This window comes from Pimephales promelas, chromosome 1 (genome assembly GCF_988280905.1).
Source record: "Pimephales promelas chromosome 1, fPimPro1.hap1.1, whole genome shotgun sequence".
Lineage (NCBI taxonomy): Eukaryota > Metazoa > Chordata > Actinopteri > Cypriniformes > Leuciscidae > Pimephales > Pimephales promelas.
This window is the reverse complement of record NC_142769.1, coordinates 52,729,894-52,754,384: the sequence shown is the minus strand read 5'-3', so window position 1 is coordinate 52,754,384 and position 24,491 is coordinate 52,729,894. Positions and strand designations below refer to the sequence as shown.

The following is a 24,491-nucleotide window of genomic DNA, read 5'->3' as shown; positions in this document are numbered from 1 at the left end:
GGAGTATCTGTAGCATAATAGAAAACCATGTGACTTGACTAGTTGTTAGATGCTATCAGTTAGTAACATGACAATTTTACATCTGACTAATTTATTTTAGGTGTCATTACCATATAACGGTTTAGTATGAGATTATACATAAAATAAGTTTCATGAACAAGCAGAGATCACATTTTATACATCAAAACACATGTATTATTATTAATATAATTAGTATGATTTAATATAATTAAAATACTAACAAAGCCTAAAAGATGTAAACTGAATTCATATTTATTTTCCCTCAGCTATTGATTTTGTTGAAGAATATACAGTTGTAGAAACTTGTGTAATCGCAAAATTGAGGTTAATTTAGCTTATGCATTATATTTTATTGTGATTGGTTAACATACACATTTATGTTAAAAAGTTACTTAAAAAACATCTTGTTAATCGGAAAATGCGCTGTATGCAACGAGCGCGAGGAAACCACGTGCTCTGATGGAATTCGCGCGCTTTTAAATGACACTAGATGGCGGGAAAAAAGGCCGTGCGCGCGGACTGCTAGAGCTAGAACGCGGTGATGTGAGGGTGAAGGCGGAGCAAAGCATGTGACCTCAATGGCGGGATTTCATTGGTCGCTAACCTGATGACCTGTCCGTCAGGGCGGGAGTTTTTGTGCGGGAGGAAAAAAAAGCCATAATAAATACCCTGTTTTTGACTCAGTTTAAATACCCTGAGTTTATTTTTTTAATACAACGAATAGTTTATAAATGAACACAGGTGTATGCTTTGTTTAGTTTTTAATCCATTTTAAACATATCATTCGCGCATATTTTAGTTCAAAATAATAATAATAAACAAATGACCTATAAATGCACAAAATGGCAGCTCAAATAAATAAATAAATATATAAATATATACATTGCACAAATAAATTAATAAAACACATTCAAACGAAGGTAAACATAAACACCATCTTTTAAATATACATATATGTAATAAATATTAAATAGATGCATACCGAGCAGAAAGAGGAGGAGCTAAGGATCAGACACACACATGCGTGTTTTAACATGATATATTCACATCATCATCACCACCACCACCACAGACCGAGCGAGCACTGACAACAATTACACATTTTAATGAAGAATAACCGTCTTTTTAATAGACACCTTTGAAATTATTGAAAAAATATTTTTTTCATTTTTTCGTTCATTTCGCGTTGGTTGTTGTTCTGTCGTCCGGTAGAGAGTAGAAATAGTGAAAATCACACGAGAGAGAGTGTGTATAAGTGTGTGTTTGTTCTCTCTGTGTGTGAGTGTGTGTGTGTTGATGTGATATTATGGCGGTGAATCTGGATAAAGACGCGTTTTACCGCCGCATCAAGCGACTCTACGGCAACTGGAAGGTACAGAGAACTCAACACCGGTCATAAACACCACTAACTCATCATATCGAGGATATTCGAGCATAATTATTCATGTATGATGTGTTTAAACGCATATGTGATGCTGAAATCCTCACACACACATACACACACACACGTTCTCAGGCCTCATTTCCATATAACTGTTATACAAACACACTCCATCGACTATGTTTGTATCGGACAGTCTGTAGTGTGCTTTAGTTGTGTATTTCTTTGCGAAATCGCTGGAGTTTGCGGGTATTTCACAGTGTTTACGTGTGATTAGCGCAGCGGCTAACGTGTTAGCCTGTTAGCATGCAATGTTTTCACTCCATTTCCGCTCGGCTTTTATTCACGTGTGTGAAGTAAATCTCTAACAAACCAGACTTTGTGTTTCAGTAAATGGTCATCACTTAAAAGTTTAATTTGGATGCCCAACATTTGTCTGATGTAGCATGTAGCTGTGGACTAGCTTATATTGAGACATGCTGCAGGTGGGAGAGACATGATGATTATTAATGATTTTTTGTTTACATCAAACAATAAAAGGCCAAATCATGTGAGCAATCTAAATATGTTGTTATTAGTTCTAGCACTCCTACATTGTTTGGGAAAGGTTTGTCCTAATACTTCTGAAAATAGAAGTTTTGCCTATAGTTATTTTGTAATTATTTATTGTAAAGACAATTTGGTGACACTTTATTTTACAGTGTCATTGTTAAATATTTTGTACCAAATGTTGTAAAGACAACCGTATATAGTACTAAAAACTTGTTTTAGAGAAGTTTTGAATGGCGAGGGCTTATGTTATCGGGTTCTCGTAATGCTTAATGATGTAATTCTGCATCATAATGTTGTTTCTCATAACTCTTTATGATATATTTCTGCTTCATTACACTGTTTCTCCATCACAGAAAGGTGAAGATGAGTTCGGGAAGGTGGACGCCATCGTCGTGTCTGTTGGAGTCGATGAGGAGATTGTCTACGCCAAATCTACAGCTCTTCAGGTGAAATAAAACACCATAATAAATTCATCATTACATGATCAATAATCAATAATCATGATTCTGGTTTCTCTCTGGCAGACGTGGCTGTTTGGCTACGAGCTCACCGACACTATAATGGTGTTTTGCGAGACTAAGATCATATTTCTGGCGAGTAAGAAGAAAGTGGAGTTCCTGAAGCAGGTCGCCGTAACCAAGGGCAACGAGAACGCCAACGGGATTCCTCCAATCACGCTGCTCGTCCGGGAAAAGGTATCGCGCGTGATTGGACGAAAAACTGATGCCGTGAAATTTCGTCTTTTCAGCGAATATAAAACTAAGATGACATTAATAGATGTATTTGGACAGATTAAATAATTCTAGAGTTATGTATTTTTTAACTTGCATATTAAAAATAGTATATACTATACATTAAAATGTTCATATGAAGTAAAAAAAAGTTAATTTTTACGCTGACTTTTTTAAAATAGCAAAATCCTTTCAGGGCTGACTGATTTAGGAAAAACTTTTTAGTAAAACATGTTTTCATATGCCATATAAAATATTGTGATTATTATTAGAAGGAAAAATAAGAATAATATATAAATAAAATATATATATATACACGACTGAATCTGATTGTGTGACAGAGCGAGAGCAACAAGGTGAACTTTGAGAAGATGATCGAAGCGATTCGTGGGAGTAAAGAGGGTAAGACGGTCGGCGTGTTCATCAAGGACAAGTTCCCCGGAGAATATATGAAGAACTGGAGCGACATGATCACTGCCGAGGGCTTGGAGAAGGTCAGATCCGGTTACGCCTCCTTAATCTACAACACTACAGATTAAAATATTGTTTTGTGTGTGATTTAAAAAACGCAGTTATAATATTATCTGGAAACTGTTATTTTTGTATTATCAGTTCAAGTTTTGTTCTTTTGTTACCATATCATGCCGTACTAAACATTGAGATTGAGATCGTCATGCTGTTGTTGTGATGAAAGAACTTAAGGATGCACAATTATATCGGCCACCATATCGGAATTAAGATGTATGTTAATTTTTAACATTATCGTTATCGGCCTGATAAGAAAATTTGTCCGATTATATTAAAGCCGATAAATAATGTATTATTTCCTTCAGCTGAGACTCTTCAGTTCAACATGATGGTTTTGAATTGTGTGAAATATGATTGAAATCACTTCAAAAAAGTTCTAAATACAGTAAAGTAGTGCAAGTCTGTCATATTGGCTACATAATATGATCATGAGAACATTATAGTTGTGTGTTTAGGACATGGATTTTAATGGTCAGACTTTTGTTTTTATAATCAGGCTCTCAAAATGTAAAGAAACATTTGGACTTAGATTTATCAGCCAATAATATCGGTTATCGGCTTTCAAATGTAAAGAATTATTGTTATCAGGTTTCAAATTTAAATAATTATCAGTTATCTGCTTTCAAATATATAGAACTATCGGTTACCGGCTTTTAAATAGAATTATCGGTTATCGACTTTCAAATATAAAGAATTGCCGGCTTTCAAATGTAAAGAATTATCGGTTATCGACTTTCAAATATAAAGAATTGCCGGCTTTCAAATGTAAAGAATTATCGGTTATCGACTTTCAAATATAAATAATTATTGGATATCGGCTTTCAAATATAAACAATTATTGTTATCGGCTTTCAAATATAAACAATTATCAGTTGTCGGCTTTCAGATATAAACAATTATCGGTTATCTGCTTTCAAATATAAATAATTATTGGTTATCGGCTCTCAAATATAAAGAATTATCTATTATCGGCTGTGAAAAGAATACTAATTATTGGTTATCGGCTTTCAAATATAAAGAATTATCGTTATCGGATTTCAAATATAAAGAATTATCGGTTATCGACTTTCAAATATAAATAATTATCGGATATCGGCTATCAAATATAAACAATTATCAGTTATCGGCTCTCAAATATAAATAATTATCAGTTATTGGCTTTCAAATATAAAGAATTATCGGTTATCTGCTTTCAAATATAAAGAATTATTGGTTATCGGCTCTCAAATATAAAGAATTATCTATTATCGGCTGTGAAAAGAATACTAATTATTGGTTATCGGCTTTCAAATATAAAGAATTATCGTTATCGGCTTTCAAATATAAATAATTATCGGTTATCGGCTCTCAAATATAAACAATTATTGGTTATCGGCTTTCAAATATAAACAATTATCGGTTATCGGCTCTCAAACATAAACAATTATTGGTTATCGGCTTTCAAATATAAACAATTATTGGTTATCGGCTTTCAAATATAAAGAATTATCGTTATCGGCTTTCAAATATAAACAATTATTGGTTATCGGCTTTCAAATATAAACAATTATGGGTTATCGGCTTTCAAATATAAACAATTATTGGTTATCGGCTCTCAAATATAAAGAATTATCGGTTATCGGCTCTCAAATATAAACAATTATTGGTTATCGGCTTTCAAATATAAACAATTATTGGTTATCGGCTTTCAAATATAAACAATTATTGTTATCGGCTCTCAAATATAAACAATTATTGGTTATCGGCTTTCAAATATAAACAATTATTGTTATCGGCTCTCAAATATAAACAATTATCGGTTATCGGCTCTCAAATATAAACAATTATTGTTATCGGCTCTCAAACATAAACAATTATCGGTTATCGGCTTTCAAATATAAACAATTATTGGTTATCGGCTTTCAAATATAAACAATTATTGGTTATCGGCTTTCAAATATAAACAATTATGGGTTATCGGCTTTCAAATATAAACAATTATTGGTTATCGGCTCTCAAATATAAAGAATTATCGGTTATCGGCTCTCAAATATAAACAATTATTGGTTATCGGCTTTCAAATATAAACAATTATTGGTTATCGGCTTTCAAATATAAACAATTATTGTTATTGGCTCTCAAATATAAACAATTATTGGTTATCGGCTTTCAAATAAACAATTATTGTTATCGGCTCTCAAATATAAACAATTATCGGTTATCGGCTCTCAAATATAAACAATTATTGTTATCGGCTCTCAAACATAAACAATTATCGGTTATCGGCTTTCAAATATAAACAATTATTGGTTATCGGCTTTCAAATATAAAGAATTATCGGTTATCGGCTTTCAAATATAAAGAATGATCTGTATACCCCTGAACTGAAATGTGGCGGCTCTTGCGTTGGCGTGTCAGGTGGACATCAGCACAGTGGTGGCGTATACAATGGCGGTGAAGGAGGACGGAGAGCTAGTGCTCATGAAGAAAGCGGCCGCCATCACCAGCGACGTCTTCACCAAGTTCTTCAAGGAGAGAGTCATGGAGATCGTGGACGCCGACGAGGTTTGTTTATCCTGCGTAACGCACTTTTTTGCTTACTACACTTGCTTGAATACAGCTGAATGTGATAGATGAACATGATTGATTTCATATTTTGTCCTGTATCGATATTAGTCATTTTATATGTGCAGGTGGTAAATTTGATTTGAGATATTCTGCAGATACACTATGTACAGTCTAACCAAAAATTAGCTCACATAATTTTTTATATTGTTTCACTAGTGTGTGCAGGACACTATATTTCATTTATGTAAGCGAGGAGAGCTAAATGACAGATTACACCCATCAATAATTATGTATATGTGCTGACGCATATGCTAACCGGTTAGCTCTGTGTGTGTTTGTGTCCATCAGAAGGTGAAGCACAGTCGCCTGGCCGAGTCGGTGGAGAAGGCCATCGAGGAGAGGAAGTTTCTGGGTGGCGTCGACCCGTCCACTGTGGAGATGTGTTACCCTCCCATAATCCAAAGCGGCGGAAACTACAGCCTCAAATTCAGCGTCGTCAGGTTAGACGTTCTAGTCATTTTCTTCTGAAGTTTTGCTAGCTTAGATGCTAAATCATAAGCGTAGCCATAGCTGTTCCAGGCTCGATATTGTTCAAATATCATTAATATGCACGATTAATCGCGATTTCCATGTAATCGCACTTAAAGCGTATCGCGATTATGAAATGGCCAAGGCTGAGATTATTAGTAATGTGCAATTCTTTTCACATGAGGTTTAATGTCTGAGCCCTGAGATGTGTGTGGCTAGCCGTAGTGTAGTTCTGGCTCCGCTAGTGCGCTAAACGTCTTTGCCCCTCTCTCTCTCTCTCAGCGATAAGAACCACATGCACTTCGGGGCGATCACGTGCGCGATGGGGATCCGCTACAAGTCGTACTGCTCGAACCTGGTGCGGACGCTCATGGTCGACCCGCCGCAGGAAATGCAGGACAACTACAACTTCCTGTTGCAGGTGGAGGAGGAGCTTCTGAAAGAGCTGAAGCACGGTGAGCCGCTCCCCGGGATACGGATATTTTATTTGTTTCATTTATTAATTTATTTTTTTTAAAAATGCTAAAAATTCAGCTTTGATCACAGGAATAAATTACGTTTTAAAATATCTAAAAATAGAAAACTTAATTGTCATAATTTTTTTTAATCAAATAAATGGTTAAACTTAAATCTTTGCGATCTAAAATTATAACTGGTAGTGTAAAAATTCCAGAAAGTACATTATACAGTTGTGTGTGTGTGTGTGAGGAGGAGTGTTTTAATCTGTGTGTGTGTGTGTGTGTGTGTGTGTGTGCATCAGGTGTGAAGCTCTGTGACGCCTACAACACCGTCCTGGACTTCGTCAAGAAAGAGAAACCAGACCTGGTCAGCAAGCTCACGAAAAACCTCGGGTTTGTGTCTGAAACCCTCGGGATGTGTTGTGTGTTTGTTGCCACTGTAAACGTGTGTGAAATGAGCCTCGGTGTGTGACGTGTGTGTGTGTGTGTGTGTGTGTGTGTGTGTGCGTGCTGCAGGTTCGCCATGGGGATTGAGTTCAGGGAAGGATCGCTTGTGCTGAACGCAAAAAATCAGTTCAAACTGAAAAGAGGTGAGTGTGTGTGTGAATACTTATCAAGCTTCCAGTTATCTGTATTGTACGGTATTTTGATGGGGTGCTCCGATCGCTTTGGGAAGTTTGATCATAAACCGATCTCATGTTGAAGACGCATAAAGACACAAACAGCACGGATTACGCTAAAATGGTCAAATACACGCATGCATGTACAAAATTTATGTTTTGAGTGTGCATGTAGAAAGTTAACAGTATATTAGATGGAGCCAGACCGATATATCGGCCGATATTAGGCATTTTCCATAATATCGGTATCGATTGGTAAATAAATGAATATTTAAAAAAATTAAATAAAAACGGACGAAACACGCTTCAATCATCTCTCCTTGGCCTGTTATATTGAAAATGTATGTTTTACAATTTGCAGTATGATGTTATCTATTGCTAAATTATGGCTCATCATAGACTAGCTAACCACAACGCTAGCTAATGCCGCTATCATCAGTGGAAGACCGCTAACGTTAACATTAATGAGCTTGGAAACCACTATTAACTTTTTCAGCCTAAATAAAGTAATGATTACTGTATTTATAACTACCATATCTGTAGTTACAGAGAAAAAAGTTAGGTAAAGTAATAGGTAAAAGTGAAATTACTGAACTTAAATATACAAGTTTGATAAAAATCATCATTAAAGAAGAAAACTTCAAATGGTATTTAGAGGCTTTTGCATCTGAACTCTTCATATATAGAATTATCAGTTATAGGCTTTCAAATATAAAGAATTGCCGGCTTTCAAATGTTAAAAATTGTCGTATTGGCTCTTAAAAATAAATAATTATCGGTTATCGACTTACAAATATAAATAATTATCAGTTACCGGCTTTCAAATATAAACAGTTATCGGCTTTCATATCTGTAGTTACAGAGAAAAAGTATAGCTTTTCTTTTACACACGTGTGTGAAATCCAACAATATTTAATAAAAAAAAAATATCGGCCGATATATCGGATTTTAAAACCCAAACATATTTGTATCGGTATCGGCCTTCAAAATCCCTTTATCGGTCGGGCTCTAATATTAGATCTGTGTGTTCGGTCTTAAAGTGACGGCAACCTAATAATCCTGCTGTCTGTTATTGTTTGGTCAATATTTAAGCTAATGACACTGACTAACTTTTGTAGCCTAAATCTTAAGGATTAATCTGTATTTAATTTATTCAGGGAAGAATTCTTTCTTAACTATTCTCTAACCACCGCTTTAAACATTTAGGTGAGATGATTATATAAAAATCCCGTCTTCAGAAATGTATGCATGTCTGTAATCCTGGTTGGTTTATCTCTATTAATAACTCAGATTCTGCTTCCTGAGGTCCTGATCGGAGCACCCTTACTAGTTTGAATTGTATTGTATTGTATTGTATTTATTTATTTCTTCGGTCAGTCATTTAGAAATCATGTCATAAATCATGTAACACAAAAGAGAGAGAGAGAAAAAAAAATAAAAATATAACACAAACACATTATATATATATATATTATTTAAATTTATTTAATTTAGCTGTTTTTCTTTTACGATTCGTGATGCTGTTTGACAAGTGTATTATTGTGTGTAATGTTCAAAATGTACAGTTTTCGTTTGTGCATCAAAAAATTCTAATAGCAACTCTTCTGATTAAAAGCGTTTTTTGATTATTATCTACGGTTTGCCTGTAAAATTCAATTATCAACATTATATAGATATTTATATGAAGAGTTCAGATGCAAAAGCCTCTAAATGCCATTTGAAATTTTCTTCTTTAATGATGATTTTTATCAAACTTGTTCAGTAATTTCACTTAAATAACAATTAATAGGTAATTATCATTGCCATTAAAGTGAAATCACTGAACTTAAATATACAAGCTTGATAAAAAATCATCATTCTAGAAGAAAATTTCAAATGGCACTTAGAGGCTTTTGCATCTGAACTCTTCATGCATATATATATATAATCAAACTTTGGCCATATTGTGCAGCACTAATAAATGAATAAATCCATCCATCATTAGATTATCCATTTTTCTGTCTGTTCATCCATTTATTCATTAATTCAATCAATTCATTGAATAATTTATACTATTATTTAAATACTTATGTATTCATTTTAAGACTAACCATCTAGCTCATTCGGCAGAAGTCTTTAATAACAGCCTGTTTGTAAGATGGCGAGTTTGAGAGCGCACCACACGGCATCCATCGACACACACGCATGCGAGACTCAAACTATGTGTTTGTGAAGGGATGGTTTTCAGTGTCAGTCTGGGACTTGCTGATCTGATCAACAAAGAAGGGAAGAAAGACGAGCAGAAGAAATACGCCCTCTTCATCGGAGACTCCATACAGATCAATGAGGTGTGTGATGCTCCTCAGCCGGGGTCAAGTGTTTACCCAGTGTGAGTGAATCGCTAACCGTGTGTTCGTCCGCAGGAGGATCCCGCCACCGTCCTCACCCCGGTGAAGAAGAAGATTAAAAACGTTGGGATTTTCCTCAAGGTAACGTCAGTCCGTCTCCTGCGTGATCGTTCCCACTCCTAAAACAACATCTTGCTCGATTGAATGATAGATTCTTCCATGATCCCATATTTTGGGTTCAATACAACATCAACACAATAAGAAGAGCAAACAAGCTGTCGAAACTGGTCTTCTTTTGAAAACGTTTGTCCTTGGTCTAGCTGATTTTTAATTTTGAGACGATGATTTTTATCATGGCAAACTATTTTGTGAGAGGGAACCATGTAGAAATAACATTTCTCACAATTACATTAAACCTTCATCCTTCCCTCGCACTTTGTGACGCATAATTACACTAAATTTTTAAATTTAATTATTAGAGCCAGACCGATATTATCGGCAGATATTAGGCATTTTCTAAAATATCGGTATCGGCAGTTATAATGGCCGATAAATGAATATTTCAAAAATAAAATGAAAACGGACGAAACACGCTTGAACCATGTCATGAGTGTTGGAGTTGTATAGTTTGTCCACCAGAGGGCGCTCTACACCGTTCCTGTTGGCAACACTCGTTGAGTTGGTCACGATACATACATCGCTTGAATAACAATTAAAAGATCATCCCCGTCAGTTCTCTAAACTCAAATAAGCAGGACAAAATTTGTGGAATTTGCAGTATGACGTTATCCATTACTAAATTATGGCTCGTCATAGACTAGCCAACCACAAAGCTACTATCATCAGTCTGTTCTGTTGTGACAATAAAAGAAACTATAAATAAATAAAAGTATAATAAAAACTATAATAAAAGTTTCTTTTTAAAATGCATTAGCATATTATTTTTAATAAAACTTATAAATAACTAATGTTAGGGAAATCTGTTAATGTGTTGTTGCGCGTTTCTGAAAAAAAATAAATAAATAAATATCAGTAAATAAAAATATAAATAAATATAAAAAAATAATATTTTAAAACCCAAAAATATTTGTATCGGTATCAGCCTTAAATCCTTTATCGGTCGGGCTCTATTAATTATATTTTTAACATTTTATTTACTCTTTAATTGACTAGTTTTGATCAATAAATAGTTATTTAAGCACGTTCTTTCAAATTCAATACGTTGTACTTATTTTTGGACGTGAGTAGATGGTGCTTAAAGGCCAAATTTTGCGCTGGATGGAAAAACACCAAGTATTTAATGTTTAAAGTTTAATTTGCATCTTTGTATTGGAGCAGCTTTGAAGATGGGAGAGATCTTAAACTGTTTTGTGTGTGTGTTTCTAGAACGATGACGAAGACGACGACGATGAAGAGGATAATAATGCCGACGAGCTGCTGGGAAAAGGAGCTCGTGGCGCCGCCCTGCTGACCGACAGAACCAGGGTATTTACTTCTGTTTATTAAATATAACCATCATCTATTCAGACTCCTTCAACATTTCTCACATTATCAGTTTATTCGCTGTAGTTTAGAAAATTGTGTTTAAATATGAGCAGAACTCAGTGGATATTTGACTGGTTTTGTCCGTCCTTCTGTTGGACTCTCACACATGAATTATGTTGAATATCTGTTAAATTGAACTACACAATTAGATAATACCAAAAGCAATGCTTCATGTTGTTCAGTGTGTGTGTAGCAGAACATCATCAGCTCAAAGTGGTCCCAAATGTTTATAAATGTCACTGTATGAATAATTTCTGGGTGTAATATGTCAGAGTTTCCTTTATTCTGCTCTCCTTACTCACAATAGCACACATTATATCTGGTGTCTGAATCGTTTTTGCTGTCACTGTGTATGTGCACTCACGTTCGCTGTGTTCTGATTGGTCAGAATGAGATGACGGCTGAGGAAAAGAGGCGGGCCCATCAGAAGGAACTGGCCAATCAGGTGAACGAGGAGGCCAAGCGGCGACTGACGGAGCAGAAGGGAGGACAGCAGATCCAGAAGTGAGATTTACAACACACACACACACACACACGTGCTTCTGCAGGTCACACTAGTTTGACTTAACCCTCTGATGGTCTTCGTGGTCTACTGGACCCCAAATGACTTTTGCTTGAAGTAAAAAAAATGTTCTCTATTTCCAAATGGCATGAAACTTCCTACGGGTCTCAACACTTTCTAGATCTACAAAAACAAATATTAAAATGGAACGTTATCTGTTTTTATGTAGGCGTGACAAAAATAGTCACACTCGTGGTTTTCGGGGTCAAAAAATAACATTTAATTTTGTAACAGAATAATATATATATATATATTTTTACAAATATTATTTCACTGTTTATTAATGTTTGTACTCAACATTTGTGCAGTTTTTGGAGGATTTATGACATCTTTTAAATATCTATAAATAAATAAATAAATATTTATTTATCATTGGACTCAAAATAGACAAAATTCATCATCAAAATCAGAAATAACGCAGAACACAGACAAAAAATGACAGAAATCAAGTGGCACACTACCAAAAATGCAAAAAACTTCCACAATCCAAAATGATTATGCTCACACACGTACACAAACACGCACATATAGAGGAATACAATATACAGGAATAAATACAGACTATAAAAACTGTTCTCTTATCATTTGTAAAATAAAATATTCTAAAATGCAGAACCACCGCAAAAATAAATTGGTAACACTAAGACGCATTGAAAATGTGCACACACACACACACACACACACACACACACACAGGAATACATTTGTAAGGGTATAAAATAGATAAAAGAGATGAGACCAACTATTGTTCTATTGTTCCTAGTTGTTTGACTTTCTTCCCAATTTACTTATTTTTTTACAAATATTTTATTTTTACTGCTTTATTTGCTAATTAGCTATTGCTGTTCAGTTGAAATAAATGATCAAATCTTAAGACTCCAACATTTCTCTTTGTAACATGTTGTTCAGGTTTGATTCTAATCAATAGTTTTTTTTTTTCAGTACAAAAACAAATGCTAAACATTGACAAAAAGTATTTTATTTTTATTATAATTGTGATTTTATAATATTTAGATATGAATCCAACTGAATTCAACTTTAGAAACTATATCTTTCAGTAATTCAAATAGTATATAGCCATCTAGTGGAGCTCTATAGCCATCTAGTGGTTAAAGTGACTTATTACAATTTTTAACCTGTATTTTTCCAAAACATTGGCAAAAATCTTACATTCAACCTTGTTAAATTATCCATGGTATCCCCAGGAATGAAAGGTATTTTATAAAGTTTATTTAACATAAAATGCTGTTTTTTTTGTTGTTGTAAAAATCCTATATTTATTTATAGAAATAAAAATAAAAAAAATCATAAATCCTCCAAAAACTACACAAATGTTGAGTAAAAACATTAATAAACAAAGGAAAATTATATTTGTTTAAAAAATATTCTGTTACAAAATTAAATCTTATTGTCTGGGGTCCAATAGACCCCGAAGACCAAAATTGTGACTCTTTTTTAGAAAACCATCAGAGGGTTAAAGGTGCATTGTGTGATATTTAGGAGGCTCTGTTGACAGAAATGCAATATATACATGGCTATGTTTTCAGTGGTGTATAAAGAGCTTGCATAATGACCCGTTATGTGTTTATTAGCTTCTCTCTACATACACGTGTACCACACAAACGTGTTTTATTATAATGTTGAATCTGAATGTCATGTGATGGACTTTTAATACATGTAAACACAACCAGCATCGATGTAAACGCTCTTCTCCTAATGTTGCCCCTTCAGAGCCAGAAAGTCCAATGTGTCGTATAAGAACGTTTCCCAGATGCCCCGGGAGAAGGACATCAGGGACATGAAGATCTACATCGATAAGAAGTACGAGACGGTCATCATGCCCGTGTTCGGCATCGCTACGCCTTTTCACATCGCCACCATTAAGGTAAACGAACCCGCTGATGTGTATCCGACGGTCGAGAGCCAGATTCACAAATATTCCTAACAATATAAGGTCATATATTGGTAAAACTTTACAATATCGTTGCAGTAGTTAACGAAGGATAACTTAACTTAGTTTATATTAATTTAACATTTACTAATACGTTATTAAATTCAAAGGTTGTTTTTGTTAACATTAATGCACTGTGATCTAACATGAACACACAATGAACAGCTGTATTTTATTTTAACTGTTATTAACAAACATTAATAAAACTATTGGTCAGTGTTCGTTCATGATAGTTAATACTTTAATGGTGACTAATGAACCTTATTGTAAAGTGTTACCGATATATGAAATAACAATATTAGCTGCTTTATCTGAAATGTTTTTGCTTAAGAGGATTGAGTGTGGCTTGTGTTTTGTCCTCATCTGTGTGTGTGTGTGCAGAACATCAGTATGTCAGTGGAAGGAGACTACACCTATCTGAGGATAAACTTCTTCGTGCCGGGCAGTTCGCTGGGGCGTCACGAGGGCAACATCTTCCCAAACCCCGAGGCCACGTTTGTCAAAGAGATGTAAGAGGTTTCATGATGCTGAAGTCCAACGTTGGGTCTGATTCTTGAAACACAATGTGTAAAAATCGCTTAAAATCTTTTTAAGTCCCCCTGTAGTCAATTCTATCCCGTAAAACTCATCTTTAATCACTAATCTTTTCTTGCGTGTAACTCGACGCCCTTGCCTCGGTGTAGTATACTATACACGTTCTATGAATATTAGGGCTGGGTAATAAATATTGATTTCTCGATATTAATCGATTCTCATTTTTACGAACCGATATCGATTCTTAAATCTCAAGAATCGATTAGTCATCCTGTTTCATTTGAATGAATGGGACATAGTCAATAGGGACATAGTATCGCATTAATCTTTGTCCTTTGTTACTATTGATATGAAACAAAGTCTCAATTTTCAAATTACGTCCATTTTCTTTAGAAACTCAAAAACATAAATAGCGTTTTGTCGCTGTGGCGTGAGATCGCTCTGGAGAAGCAGCAGCGCTGATCTCTCTTCCGGCTTAATAATACCAGTCACAGCGCCAAATAAACATGAATGAGCATCTGAAAGTGTGTTAAAGATAGAGTACAACTTATCCAAATCCGGATCATGTCACATTGATTCACTCAATCAGCGTTTCAACCGTGGAAAGACGTCAGTTAAACAGCTCGTAATCAATGTATCGTCATATTTACCTCAGAAAACCCACATAAACTCGTTAGTCAGCTAGAAAAAATAACTCCAGAGAGGAGCATTTTGCTAAATATATACACCATATTACATATGCATTATAATCTTAATGTTCTTCAATAATTAATGCATATTTGAATAAATCTAAAGTTTTCTGACAGCCACCATTTAAATGTTTATATTTCATATAATCTTCTTATTATAAAAATAAATAAAAGTGTAATTTAAGTGTTTGTGTAGCTACAAAACAGTTCATTATTACCTTCATATTAGGCTAATGAAGCCCAACTAGACTCCCATAGTTTACAGCATTAGTTCAGAGATTTGATTCCCTTGAGAAAAATGGCCATTTATTAAATCGAATTGCAAGCTTGTGAATCGAAATCGAATCGAATTGTGAAATTTGTCTCAATACCCAGCCCTAATGAATATGCAAATGAGCCCCGCCTCCACTCATTTTTATTATCTATTATCTATTATTATATTCTATTATCGCTGTAAAGCTGCTTTGCAAGTTTATTAAATAAAGGTGATTGACTTTACAAACAACGTTGAAGCTTCACTCTTTTCCTCTTTTAGCACGTACCGTGCGTCTAACCTAAAATCCCCGGGCGATCACTCGGTTCCCTCCACAAACCTGCAGAACGCCTTCCGCATCATCAAGGAGGTGCAGAAGCGCTACAAGACCCGCGAGGCGGAGGAGAAGGAGAAGGAGGGCATCGTCAAGCAGGACTCGCTCGTCATCAACCTCAACCGCAGCAACCCCAAACTCAAAGACCTCTACATCCGGCCCAACATTGCCCAGAAGCGGATGCAGGGCTCGCTCGAGGCGCACACTAACGGTAAAGGGCTAGCTCACACAGTCATCCTAGCTGTATATGACATTTAGGGCCGCAACTAACGATTATTTTGGTAATCGATTAATCGGACAAGGATTTTTTCGATTAATCGGATAGTCAATTCGATTTAAAAAGAAAAAATGTTTTTATTATTATTATAACTAAATAAACCCCTAAATCAGGGTATTTATGTGTAAAAGTGTACTTTAAAAAGTGCAAAAATCACCCATTGTGTTTTACTGATGTCAATAAACAGAAAAACTAAATATCGTGACGTCAGATGTTCCAATATCGTGCGGCCCTGGATTGTGAATTTATGTGGGTACTAGTATCACGATTGTAACCTATTAATTTTCTTCTAACACACTATTCAATAAATCTCTATCACCGTCTCCAGGTTTCCGCTTCACGTCAGTACGCGGAGATAAAGTCGACATCCTCTATAACAACATCAAGCACGCCGTGTTCCAGCCCTGCGACGGCGAGATGATCATTGTGCTGCACTTCCATCTCAAGGTGCGCTATTTCACCTTCACTGATATGTATTATTTATATTATATTTTTTTATTATTTCATATTTTCTGTATTCTTAATTATTTTTGTTTTCTGCATTATTTGTAATTGTTTATATTTAATATTTTCTGTATGTATATATATATTTTTTTTATTTTTTGTATTTCATTTTTATATATTTTTACATGAAATGATATTGATATTTTTACATTTTAAAATGAAATTTTTACCTTTTTTTATATTTTCTAGTTTTTAGTCTTTATATTTTCTGAAATGTATTGAATTCTTTTTCTATATTATTGATTCTTTTATTTTTTATATTTTCTGTGTTCTTTTTTAATTCTTTTATATTCAGTTTTTTAAATATTATCTGTATTTGTAGTAATTATATATTGTGAATTTATTTAAGAATTTCTATATTTTCGGTGTTCTTTTTTATTATCCTTTTATATTTTTTGTATTAAGAATTTTGTTATTTTCTGTTTTTTTTATATATATATATATATTTTAAATATTTTCTCTATTTTTAGTAATTATATATTGTGAATTATTTAAGAATTTATTAGGGATGCACCGATCCACATTTTTTCACTTCCGATCCGATCCCGATACCTGACTTTGGATATCGGCCGATACCGATACTTTTCCGATACCAGACCTGTGTTTGCTTTAACATTATTTATCATTATTGTTGATTTTATATGATGCGGAAATAAACACCTCTCTACAAGCAAGGATGATACGTACGTATGTAGCCTATGTCAATATATATATATATATATATATATATATATATATATATATATAATAGATATATTAAACAATAGATAGACAATTAAACAAAGATATACGCATTATACAGGCCTACACAGTGCTTTAATTTCAGGAAGGTCTACTAACATTATTCAGGTATATATCGTCTAAAAATAATTATAATAAAGTAATCAAAAGTAAAATAGCACTGCAAAGTTTATCATAGATAGATTTATGCTTATTAAAGCTGAAGTTATTCATTCAAGAGCTGTGAGTGATTTTCTCTTTGCCTTTTGTTGTTTGATTCGCAGTAATGTCGCAATCGTCACATTTATACTGCTGCCCCTTTAAGAACTAGTGCGGATTTCATAGTCTACTGATGCACCATATTTTCTCCCAACTATTTCCATAAACCGTTTATGTCTAAAATGAACGTAATTAAGTGATAATCTCCAAGCCGGTCGTTTTGACATTTTTGTGCAGGCTACATTTGATCGTTTAGACGCGCATATGAAGCCCAAAGTATAATTTGCTTGTCTGTTTCGGAGCGTGCGCCGCCCTCTTGCGCAAATTTTGTGCTTTTAATAGCTCTTTTTATTATTAAAAGCGTCCCGCAATTTAGCAACAGCAGAGACGGCATTTTACAACAATTACCGATCGTGCTGATTCTGTCTTAAAGTTTGAGTTTTACGGAGAAATGACGAAATGAAGTTGGCTACACAGAATGCGGCTATTGTTTAATGTTTTTTTTTTTTTTTACCTCAAAATATTCTTTAATCTTTGGAAATCAGACTAATATCACAGATCTAAAGTGTAACCAGGCTATGTTTTCTCTGTCGTCACTCATTAAGCAGGGCTGTCGTGTTGTGCTGTGGCACCGCGTGAGAGATCTCTCTCTTTCTCTTCTGGACTGCGAATTGCAAACATGCATCACAGACAAATAGTTTAATTTATACGGCTTTGCAAACATTGCATTTTGCTGTCTTGCTCTGCTGCGGTGTTTCCAGTGTGAAGTATTTCCACCATAGGATTTCCACACAGCGAACATATTGGTAGCTCAATGCTATCCTGCTAGCTGCAAACTGCGGAATGGATTTCTTGAGCGGGCGTCTGTGTGTCTCATTGAGCCCTATTTTTTACAGTCTATGATTGAGCTGCACCTCCGTTCAGGATATCCATTCCACAGTTTGCAGCCAGGTAGCAGACTAGCAGCCCCGGGGAATCCCTTTTGGAGTCATTTCAGCAGCCAACGTTAAAGCGCAGACATGGATCATAAATATCGGATTTCTCCGCAGGTTGGATCGGAAATCCGATACGTGAATTACGCTGGTATCGGTCCCGATACCGATACTGGATCGGATCGGCCCCATCCCTAGAATTTATATATTTTCTGTTTTTTTATATTTTAAATATTATCTGTATTTGTAGTAATTATATATTGTGAATTTATTTAAGAATTTCTATATTTTCGGTGTTCTTTTTTATTATCCTTTTATTTTTCTGTATTAAGAATTTTGTTATTTTCTGTTTTTTTTTATATATATATATTTTTAAATATTTTCTCTATTTTTAGTAATTATATATTGTGAATTATTTAAGAATTTATATATTTTCTGTTTTTTTATATTTTAAAATTTAATTTGTTTTAATTTTTCATTATTTATATTTTCTGTATTTTGTATTTAATTATTTATGTTCTGTTATTTAATTATTTTTTATATTTTCCGTATTAACATTTTGCAATATATTCTGTGTTCTTTTTACTTGGTCTTATATTGTGTGTTGGTTTTCCTCCTGTCTCTCAGTACATGGACTGTATGTAACGCGGTTTTGTGTGTCTCGTAGAACGCCATCATGTTCGGTAAGAAGCGGCACACAGACGTGCAGTTCTACACAGAGGTGGGCGAGATCACGACAGACCTGGGCAAACACCAGCACATGCACGACCGCGACGACCTCTACGCAGAACAGATGGAGCGAGAGATGAGACACAAGCTCAAATCCGCCTTCAAGAACTTCATCGAGAAGGTGGAGTCCCTCACCAAGGAGGAGCTGGAGTTCGAGGTTCCCTTCAGAGACCTCGGGTGAGCGAGCCAATGAAGCTCCGTGTAAACCGCGTCAAGCGATCAAACAATGCAATCAAACAATGATTCACTTTTGTGAGTGAAATACAATGTGTTTTTGGGGAAATGCAAAACTTGTGATCTTTTATGTATGGGCTTGGAGGAATGCTAAGTGTTTTGAATTCAGAAACGTGTGTACGTTTTCATCAGGTGCATGTCACTACGAGTAATCTCTGTGATTATTAGTGAATGATAGCCAGTGGCGTGGTCCTGATTTGAGCGTTCTGAGACGCTGTTCTCCACCGTTTCAGGTTCCAGGGCGCCCCCTACAGGAGCACCTGTTTACTGCAGCCCACGTCCAGCTCGCTCTGCAACGTCACCGAGTGGGTGAGTGTCTCGCCACACACACATGCTAGTGGAGCGGATCGCCACACACACACGCCCCCGTTCTCACGGCCGACTCTCTCTCGCAGCCTCCGTTCGTGGTGACGCTCGACGAGGTGGAGCTGGTTCACTTCGAGCGAGTCCAGTTCCACCTCAAGAACTTCGACGTGGTCATCGTTTATAAAGACTACAACAAGAAAGTCACCATGATCAACGCCGTGCCCGTCAACTCTCTGGATCCCATCAAAGAGTGGCTCAAGTAAGATTTACCTAGTGATGTACATGCAGAATAAACCGTCTGTAAAGGTGCAGTGTGTACGTTTGAACAGCATCTAGTGGTGAGGTTGCGAATTGCAGTTACGCTGGCCGACAGGAAGTGATGTCGTCATCTGAGACAGAATTGAGTAGCCAGGTTATTATTGAGGTTTCTTTACAAAGGTTACTTGTTCATCATTGTCAGTGTTTTATTCGCTGACTTTCTCTGCACGAAGAACAACACAGTGACGAAACTTATTTGTCCGTTCAGGGCCACCGTAGAAACATGTCGATGTAAGCGGAGCCGTGGTGTGTGTTGACAAAAATACCTCATTCTAAGTTCGTTATGTGGGCTTTATACACCACTGAAAACAGTTATGTTTATTAGGGCTGGGTAATAAATATCGTTTTCTCGATATTAATCGATTCTCATTTTTACGAACCGATATCGATTCTTAAATCTCAAGAATCGATTAGTCATCCTGTTTCATTTGAATGAATGGATCATTGTATCGCGGCTGCGCGCGTCCAAAAAATCACAATAATCTTTGTCCTTTGTTACTGTTGATATGAAACAAAACATTTTCTTAATGTTCGTCAATATTTAATGCATATTTGAATAAATCTGGCAAGTTTTTATGATAGTCACCATTTAAATGTTTATATTTTATATAATCTTCTTATTATAAAAATAAATAAAAGTGTAATTTAAGTGTTTGTATAGCTACAAAACAGTTCATTTTACCTTAATTTTAGGCTAATGAAGCCCAACTAGACTCCCATAGTTTACAGCATTAGTTATGAGATTTGATTTCCTTGAGAAAAATGGCCATTTATTGAAACTGATATCCAAAATAATCGATATTGAATCGAATCGAATTGCAAGCTTGTGAATCGAAATCGGAATCGAATTGTGAAATTTGTGATTTTTCATTGACACTATATATTTTTACACTAAGCACTAGGGCTGGGTCATAAATATCGATTTCTCGATATTAATCGATTTTCATTTTTACGAACCGATATCGATTCTTAAATCTCAAGAATCGATTAGTCATCCTGTTTCATTTGAATGAATGGATCATTGTATCGCGGCTGCGCGCGTCCAAAAAATCGCAATAATCTTTGTCCTTTGTTACTATTGATATGAAACAAAGATATCCAAAATAATCAATATTGAATCGAATCGGAATTGAATCGCAAGCTTGTGAATCGAAATCGTATCGAATTGTGAAATTTGTGTCAATACCCAGCCCTAATGTTTATGATATCGCATTTCTGTCAACAGATCCTCGTAAATATTACACACTGCACCTTTAAATTCAACATATCCGCCATTATAGAGGATGTCCGCATCTGCCATCTAAAAAAATGTATCGTCAAATCGCTAATGCTAACAAAGTGAATGTGTGTGTGCAGCTCGTGTGATATCAAGTACACCGAGGGCGTCCAGTCTCTGAACTGGACCAAGATCATGAAGACTATCGTGGACGACCCCGAGGGCTTCTTCGAACAGGGCGGCTGGTCCTTCCTCGACCCTGAGAGTGAGGTGAGCGTCTGCTGGGGGTTACCGCTAAACACTTAGTCGGAGTTAGCTTAAATTAGGTTTTTAAGGGTTAACAAATAAAAAAAAATGTATTTATTTAGTTTTTGCGTAACGCAAAGCAAATTCTGCGTATGAATTATTGAGGAATACTGTGAGAAACTCGAGACTGCACTGGAGGCGTTTCAGGAGTTCAGGAACACTGACGCTGATCCTCTATAAATGTTATTAACGTTGTTGTCCCGTGTGTCTCAGGGAAGCGGAGCGGAGGACGACTCCGAGTCTGAGATGGAGGACGAGACCTTCAACCCCTCGGCTGATGAGGAAGAGGAGGAGGAGGAGGACAGTGATGAAGACTACTCCTCTGAGACCGAGGACTCCGGCAATGGTAAGGCTGTTTGGCGGTTCCCTCCTTCCTTGAGCTGTTCTTTGAGGAGACGGAGAGAAACGTGATTGTGTTTCTGCTCCACAACACTGGACATCAACCCTTCATCACGGTGTAGAACAGTTCTAGCTGATAGCGTTAGACTGATGTCGATATAAAGACAGGTCACATGGCTGTGAACGTGATCTTGCTCATATACATATGGAAGTGTGCGCTCCATCATAATTAATGCTGAAAGAACAGTTTCTTTCAATGGTTAAAGTTTCTCTGATTCTGATCAAAGTCCTGGAGTTTCATTCGACGGTGTCTGTACGAGCTCTGTGTGATTGGTTAGTTGGTTGCATGAGTGATCATGTGATTGTTGATCTCAGATTACAGCGCGTCTCTGGGCAGTGAAGAGGAGAGTGGGAAAGACTGGGACGAACTGGAGGAGGAAGCCAGGAAAGGTGAGTTCAATCCACTGTTTTCCCTCCAGAATGATGTCACTTCCTGGAGGATTTGTGAGTTGGTGTTATGGGATAGTGTGATATGTATAGGGAGGGCGGCACATGTGAATAGAGTGAAAATTTAAAGTTAAAGATGTCGCTATACTACTCTAGATAATCACTCAGTACAGTAAGACGAGTGTTATGTATGACGAGTTTTCTCGATGTTATGGTTAAATATGCGAATTATGTATTATTGAATTAAATATGCATTAATTTGTAGAACAGAATAATTCTGACTATCAATTCTGACTTTATATCAATTCTGACTATCACGCAATTCTGTCATTTTATCAATTCTGACTTTAAATCAGTTCTGACTTTATCAATTCTGACTTTATATCAATTCTGGCTTTATATTACCCAATTCTGTCATTATATCAATTCTGACTTAATATAAATTCCAACTTTAAATCAGTTCTGACTTTATATAAATTCTGACGTTAAATCAATTCTGACTTTAAATCAATTCTGACTTTATATTAATTCTGACTTTATATCACGCAATTCTGACTTTATATTAATTCTGACTTTATATAAATTCTGACTTTAAATCAATTCTGACTTAATATAAATTCTGATTTTACTAATTCTGACTTTACTAATTTTGACTTTAAATCAATTCTGACTTTACTAATTCTGACTTTAAATCAATTCTGACTTTACTAATTTTGACTTTAAATCAATTCTGACTTTACTAATTCTGACTTTAAATCAATTCTGACTTTACTAATTTTGACTTTAAATCAATTCTGACTTTACTAATTCTGACTTTAAATCAATTCTGACTTTACTAATTCTGACTTAATATCAATTCTGACTTTAAATCAATTCTGACTTAATATAAATTCTGATTTTACTAATTCTGACTCACTAATTCTGACTTTACCAATTCTGACTTTAAATCAATTCTGACTTTACTAATTCTGACTTTACTAATTCTGACTTTAAATCAATTCTGACTTAATATAAATTCTGACTTTACTAATTCTGACTTTAAATCAATTCTGACTTTATATCACGTAATTCTGACTATCAATTCTGACTATCACACAATTCTGACTTTAACACAATTCAGAGATAAAAAGTCAGGATTGTTCGATGAAAAAGTCTCATTTAGTTGTTTTGTTTTTTTCAAATCAGCCCAAAATGTACCTGTGCGTGAAAAAACAATGTTTTCTGTTTTTACGTCTCCATCACACTATACATCCCAGTGATTGGTGTTTTTGGTTGTTTCCATCAGCTGATCGAGAGAGTCAATACGAGGACACAGAGGAGACATCAAACCGGAAGAGGAAAGGCCGTTCGTCAGCTCCACCGCCCAGCAGCAAGAAGAAGAGGCGACATTAGACACACACACACACTGCCAAACACATGTCCCACAGTCCTCTTTTACTGCCCCCCCCTCACACACACACACACACTCACACTGTGTCTGATGTAAATAGCGTCGGCCAGCGCTGGTGTGTGCTGTAGGATAGTGGTTTTCATATCAGCGGATGGATATGGATTTTCCTGCGTTGCATCCCTCAGGTGTGTGTGTGTGTGTGTGTGTGTGTGTGTGTGCAAGCGCTGTTCTGAAGCGCACATGTGACGTAGTGTTGGTGTTTAACACTCATCTTTCCGCCTCATCTCTCTCTCTCTCTCTCTCTCTCTCTTTTGCCAGTCCTGCTCGTTTCTGAATAGTTCATGGCTTTTATGTTAGCACATGATGATGCACTTTGTGCTTTTTCTTTTTTTCTAATTCGAGGGGACGCAAACACACACACACACACACACACACACACACACATTGTAAACATACACTTATTTTTTTTTTCCCTTTAATACTCTTTTGCTCATTCTGGATTGGTAGTCTTGTATTGTTCATTCAAAAAAACGTTTCTTTTTTTTTTTTTAATAAAAGTTAAGTGAAATAAAAAAAAACAACTGTTTGTTTCTCATTGAAAAAGAGGGGCAAAAAGAAGTGTTTATATTAATTTTTTTCAGTGTTTTATTTATTGAACAATAATAGCCATTACTATTTTTTTTTTGGATATCCAAATTCCATCGAAGTACCATAAACTTAATCATACCTGTCACACAATTATCTGTGACTTGTAATATTTTATATAGAAGACATGTGACTCTTCCAGTTTCCCTTTTCGTCCTTCCTTTAATCCCTCCGTTCCAGATATCCAATTCCCGTTTGTAATTTGCATCATATAGAGGAAGGTTGGTGTGAATCAAATGAAAAGATTTACATTTTCAGAGCTTGATTAAAACAAATATCTGACTTCCTGTTGGTCCGAGTCAATGACTGTAAATTATAAAGTTGTCCGGCTCAATGAGAATGATAAAT

At 35.4% G+C, this 24,491-nt stretch overlaps 1 protein-coding gene across 1 annotated transcript; it reads left to right on the top strand.

The window, feature by feature from the left end:
* Window positions 1-1,052: 1,052 nt before the first annotated feature.
* supt16h (SPT16 homolog, facilitates chromatin remodeling subunit) lies at window positions 1,053-24,075 on the top strand. The gene is made up of 24 exons (XM_039663706.2): window positions 1,053-1,393; window positions 2,308-2,400; window positions 2,479-2,649; window positions 3,027-3,179; window positions 5,611-5,757; window positions 6,109-6,260; window positions 6,571-6,743; window positions 7,049-7,139; window positions 7,263-7,336; window positions 9,581-9,693; window positions 9,769-9,834; window positions 11,080-11,178; window positions 11,627-11,742; window positions 13,532-13,685; window positions 14,133-14,260; window positions 15,510-15,772; window positions 16,167-16,285; window positions 18,881-19,119; window positions 19,410-19,485; window positions 19,572-19,741; window positions 21,157-21,286; window positions 21,536-21,668; window positions 22,037-22,111; window positions 23,394-24,075. Exons 1-24 carry the CDS (start codon window positions 1,328-1,330, stop codon window positions 23,498-23,500), a joined length of 3,108 nt encoding a protein of 1,035 aa, XP_039519640.1. The 5' UTR covers window positions 1,053-1,327; the 3' UTR covers window positions 23,501-24,075.
* Window positions 24,076-24,491: the final 416 nt, after the last annotated feature.